This window comes from Emydura macquarii, unplaced genomic scaffold (genome assembly GCF_026122565.2).
Source record: "Emydura macquarii macquarii isolate MOO-44397 ecotype Brisbane River unplaced genomic scaffold, CSIRO-AGI_Emac_v2 contig_1146, whole genome shotgun sequence".
Taxonomy (NCBI): Eukaryota; Metazoa; Chordata; order Testudines; family Chelidae; genus Emydura; species Emydura macquarii.
In genome coordinates, this window is record NW_027131283.1 from 16244264 (window position 1) to 16250302 (window position 6039).

Genomic DNA, 6039 nt, shown 5'->3' on the forward strand with positions numbered 1-6039 from the left:
GCAGGCATAAGCTTTCATGGGCTGCAACCCACTTCGTCAGACGCATGAAATAGAAATCAGATAGGAGTTATAGATATACATCCAAGAGTAAGAAACAACAATGGGGAGGGTAGGTGTAAACAAAGTCCATTCAGTTAGAGTAGATGAGGCCTATTCACAACCATTTATTAGAAAGTGAGAATGTGTGAAAAGTGACAATTACTTCTTGTAATGAGAGAACCATTCCAAGTCCCTATTCAGATTTAGTTTGATTGTGTCAAGTTTGTATATGAGTTCCAGCTTGACTATGTTCTTACAGGGTGAAATTCACCCTGTGCAGAGAACCTACACAACATCTACGCACCACTTAAAAATACACAAAATAGGACATTGGTCAGCAGTGGTGAAAGACCTTGTGCTGGTTTTTTGCAAAAACTAAATTTCACCCAAAATCAGTAACATAATATGGCCAGTCAATGGTGACATTGGTAGCACTGAATTTTTTGTTTGTTCATTTCTTTGAAAGAAGCATCATTGGGCCTGCTCTTAAACCTACTGAAATAAATGGGTGTTTTGCTACTATCAACTCCAGTTGGCCAGGAGACACCATCTCATCCTGGCAGATGATGACCTAGTCTCTTTTGTACATTTTCATCACCTTTTGTCTGGACTACAGCAATACAATGTACTTGGGTGTGAAGCCATCAGCCCTTAGGAAATTCCAGCTAGGGTCCAATTCACTGTCCTAGCAATTTTTATACAAATATATATTCATTTCTGATAAAGTATATTAATATTAATGTACTTTTATTCTTAAGTTGTCTACTACATCTTGTTTTACTATTTGGATGTGGATTTAACTATCTTTTCATATTATAATAATGCTGACCTGGAATCTAAGTTGTATAAGTAGGGGAAAAAATTAAGCAAGCCTGCACTTCTGATATTATATTTTTAACTGGACTGTGACACTTTCATTTCCTTTGAGAGCACTCAAATGTAAAGAAAGAAGGGGGGAAAGCTATTTATTAGATACATCAACCACTACCCCTAATTTCTAAACTATCAATATTATAGAAAATATTAATTTCATTGTTTAACTTATATATGAAAATATTTTTCATGGCATTTGAAGTGAAGGAAGTTTCAGTAGTATTAATTCAACCTGATCACGTCACATCACAAAATTCTACATCTGAGTGCTTTAAAAGTACTCAGAATATTATCATATAAAATCAAATAATCCACTATTTCTAGAAGAGTAAAATATGCTATTCAATCTTGAAAGTACTTAATATATTTTACATTAGTAATTTCATTTAAAACTGTTTCTGATACAGTACCCATTATATTTGCATAAAGCTACTAATTGTATAATGTACCAACAACAAAATTATCCCATATGCTTCAACATAAATAGAATATTTCCAAAATTATTACTATTTTGGATTATTTAGATATTACTAGAATTAAATTCAATATATGAATTATTTGGAATATTTATGTGCGATTGATTAAATAAATGTTTGAGAACTAAAACTGACCATTGGTGATTTTACCACTGGGAATAACTCTCAGTGATCTGGAAGTGGAAGGCCTACTGTACCATTACCAGTTCTCTACCTTGCAGCTGTCCCTTAACCACATTGCAAACTAGTATCTTTAAAATCTGCTTAATAGGAGGGGTGAAATCCTAACCTCACAGAAGTCAATGAGAATTTTGCTACTGACTTCAATTGCATCTGGATTTCACCCCACATACTCTAGTTTTAAATATTTTTGTTTATATATTCATCAGTAGCATTCTTTTTCAGTGTCAAATCAGAACTGGTAAAAGAGGGGAGAGGGTGAGGGAAAAGATTTACATCTCTGGCATTAGCCATACATCTAGTCTATCAAATGCAGATATGGGAGAATAATAGTGTTATTTAAAAATAAATAAATAAAAAAATGCTGCACCCAAATTTGTTCAGTGCTTGAGAAATTCAATTTTTAAATATAAACAATTGGGGAAACACCCAGATAAAGAAATACAAATAACAAAAACTTTTGGATACACAAATTTTTAGTATGAATACACCCAATCTTATACAATCAGGGTCAGATCCTCTATCAGTCCATATGTAGAATTCCCTATTGAAATGAACACCTTTTATTTAAAAAGAAAGAAAGAGAATATAGCTCACAGTGATTAAAAACATATTGTTGGAATACAAATAACTAAGTGACAATTCCATTGTGTCCAAGATCTATCAGTCAGAAAATACCTGCATCCATAGATGGTTTAGATAGGGCATGATTAATGTTTAACATACTTATGCAATATGTTTTCTTGCCAAATATATGGCAGAATCTGGATATCTTGTTAAGTGCTTGAAGGCAGAAAAAAACAAATTAATTAATATTTGTGAATGCTGCATTATTCAGTTCCTGGAATCAGTAAACCTAGACCTTTGTTATTATGGGTTTATGTAACATTAATACTGTAAAACACTTTATAAATGCAGATTAAGACAAGGTATCTGTTAATATTTTTACACTCTGTGCCTGCAATCACATAACATTTGTACTTTTTAGTGACTTTTTCTGGCCCCCAGCAAGATCTACCTTCTACATTCATCAAAGTTAAATAGTATATATCCCAAGTGCACCATTTTCAATTTATAAACAGATTACAAATGCAAAATGATGCACTGTGAAATCCTTTAGTCCATAATCCTATTGAAAATGATCAGTGCATTTATGAGACACACCAGGGTTAGGATGAAACCATTTTAGTGTAATACAATGCAGAATTCTAGACAAGTCACAAAATGAAGTATTGCAAACCATTTTTTGGGGGGGGCACAAGAATGATTGCAATTTTTCTTCTTAGATCCCTTTAAGAAAACTTGCATTGTGATGGGCTTCTAAAGCCATCTAGTCAAATGAATGGCTGTTAATCAGTTCTCTCACTTTTTCTCTCAGGTCATATGATGCTTTGGCTATTTTTCTAGAGTCTTCGACAGCGGCTTCTTTGTCCCTTAAAATCCTATTGCTCTTTTCATCTTTCCTTCTGATGGCTTCTTGTATTTCCTGTAGGTGACATTTTTCATCATCTTCAACTTTTTGTTTTCGAAAGTGGTGGTTTATTTCTTTTAAATAGTTATTATCCTTGCTACGTTGTGCTTTGTCTTGGATATTTTTAGACATAATTTCTCGGGCTTGCTGGATCTTCATCTCAGCTATCTGCAGCAACATATTTTTCCGCTTTCTTTTTTCTTCCTCTGTCTCTTTTGCTCTAAATTTGGCCAATAGACCTTGTTCTTCATCCCTTAGAGATTTTTCTTTTAATTCTTTGTTCCTTTCTTCCATCAGATGGTCAAGGATTTCTTGAGATCTTTGAAGTTTTTGTTCTATAGAAAGCCTCTTGTAAAGCTCATCAGCTTTGACTTGGTGATCCATTTGTGCTCTCAGGTGCCGGCGTCTGGTTTTTTCATATTGGTTCAGATCTTGACGCTTTTTCTTCCCCTCCATTTCTTTCAGCAGTCTTTTTTCAAAGGCCTCTGCCATTTTTTCCTTTAACAGATTATAGTTGTACTGCTTAGCATTCTTCTCAGCTATCCTTTTCTCTCTCAGTTGCTTTTCTTGACAGCGTTTCCTGTACTGGGCCTGAAACTTGGTTCTTTCAAGTTTTTCCTTCTGCCTCATTTCTTGTTCCTGGGCTAGTTTCTCCCACTTCTTGTCCTGTAACATCATTTCTTTCTCTCTGGCCTTCAAAAGCTGTTGTTCTTCTAGTTTGAGCGTGGCTTTCCTGTGCTCTCTCTCCCTTTGCCACTTCTCCAGGCTTTCAGCAAGATGGTGCTGCTTTTCTTTCTCCAGTCTTGATTTGAGCTTCTTCTCCCTCCTTCTCATCTTATCCCAGGCATCAGAGGTCTGCAGCTGTCTCTCTTTCAGGTCCTGCTCCTCCCGATGCCTGGCCAGCATCAGAGCTGCAATCTTTCTGTCCCTTTCAGGAATTAAGTCCTGGTATCTCTTATCAGTTAGATCCTGGAGGCTGACCTGGGGCTCTCTCCTTCTCTGTGGATGGTGGACGCTGTGCTTGTGGTAATGGTTTTCAGCCTGTGTATCATCTTCATCCTCATCTTCATACTGCCTGGCAAAGGAGTGCATCAGGTCATTGAGGCTTGGGCTGCTCTCACACGCCTCCTGCCAGCCCCGGCCCTTGAGCTCCTTCTTCCCGGGCTTGCTGGGGGAGTTCTCCAGCTGGCAAAAAGAAGAGGAAGAGGCGCAGGCGGAAGGGGGCTTGCTGGCCTCAGAGACGAAATTGGGGCCGTAAGCCCGGGTCCTCTGCACAGGGCTGGCCCACTGATCCTCCCTAAGCACCTCCTCCAGCCGGTTGCCCCTTCCCGAGCCGCTGCTGTCGGGGTGCCCCTGACAGTCCGCCCGGTAGAGGCTGGTGCAGGAGGGGCTCAGGGAAGTGGCATAACCTTCCCCGGCCGGGGGCTCATGCCGCTGCCAGGAGGAGGGGCAACGGGGCTGCTGTGGGACCCTGCTCCTCTGCCCTTTCCTCGGCCCCGCTTTCTGGTACGTCGGGGCGGAGCTGCAGCCCCCTTCCCCGCCCGCCGTCTCCGGCTCCGAGCCGTACGGGTCCAAGTAGTGAGACGGGGAGAAGCGGCCCGAGCCCGGCCGCGCCATCTCCGGGCGGGACGCGGGGCAGCCGGGCTCGGCGCGGGGCAAGCTGCGGGGCCTGGGCGGCTTCCTGCTGCCTCTGTTGGACGCTCGGTTACTCCGGGAGACGCCCGCGGGGAAGCGCCAGCCGCTCTCCGCCCCGAGACACCGCCCCGGCCCGCGCCGCCGCCGCCGCCGCCGCCGCAGCATGGCCCGGCTCCTGGCCCGGCTCCTCCCGCCCCGGGGCGCAGCAGCACAGTGACCGACGCGCCGCGTCACAATGGGCCAGCAGCAGCATTTACCCCAGCGCGTGCCTCCCCCCGCCGCACTCAGGGCCCCCAGCACCGCACACAGTCCCCCAGCCCCCGCCCCAACCCACCACACACCGTCCCCTCCAGCGCCCACCCAACCCCCCTCCCCCACACTGCCCCCTCCAGCACCTGCCCCTATCACCTATTCCAACCCACTACACACTGTCCCCTCCAGCACCCATCCAACCCACCACACTGGGCCCCCAGCACCCACCCAACCCACCACACACCACCGTCCCCTCCAGCACCCACCCAACCCACCACACACTGTCCCCTCCAGCACCCACCCAAGTCCCCCACACTGGGCCCCTAGCCCCCAACCCACCACACACCATCCCCTCCAGCACCCACCCAACCCACCACACACCTCCAGCACCCCCAGCACCTGCCCCCTATCCCTATCCCAACCCATCACACTCAGCCCCTCCAGCGCCACACACAGTTCTCCTAGCACCTGCCATAGCCCCACCACCCCACATCCAACCACCACATACAGCCCCCCGCCCCAGCATCTGCCCCAGCACCCACCCAACCTGCCACACACTGCCCCTCAGCACACTCAGCCCCCCCCCCCCCCCAGCACCACACACAGCCCCCCTAGCACCTGCCCCAACCCCATCAGTCCACATCCAATACACCACACACAGCCCCTCCCAGCACCTGCCCCAGCCCCGCATCACACACAACCACCTAACTCCTGCTCCAGGCCCACCACACACAGCCAAGCACTTGCCACAACCCAGCACACACAGGCCCCTTGATACACACCAGCAATTGCCAATCCACCACATAGCCCCTGCCTCCACTAGCCTCTGCCCCAATCCACCACACACACCTCTCCACACACACTAGCACCTGCCTAACTTTGCTGATGATGATGGGTCTAAAGGCATACAGACCACTGCATGATCCATTGTTTCCAAGTATGGCCAGAAATACAAATGCAGCAATTACTGCAGCGAAAGCAGGAACACCTCATTGATAGCAGAATAATTTCGGTTCCATCAGTGAAATCAGGGAAGTGGAGAGTCAGTAGCACAGTTTGTGGCTACTCCAAGGAAGTTGTCAGAACATTGACAGCTTGAATAAATATTAAGTG

At 45.1% G+C, this 6039-nt stretch overlaps 1 protein-coding gene across 1 annotated transcript; it reads right to left on the reverse strand.

Annotated features, from left to right (window-relative positions):
• Positions 1 to 1989: 1989 nt before the first annotated feature.
• LOC137152036 (coiled-coil domain-containing protein 185-like) lies at positions 1990 to 4839 on the reverse strand. Its single transcript, XM_067546505.1, has one exon. The coding sequence runs from the start codon at positions 4837 to 4839 to the stop codon at positions 2899 to 2901; it is 1941 nt and encodes a 646-aa protein (XP_067402606.1). The 3' UTR covers positions 1990 to 2898.
• Between the last annotated feature and the right edge of the window lie 1200 nt (positions 4840 to 6039).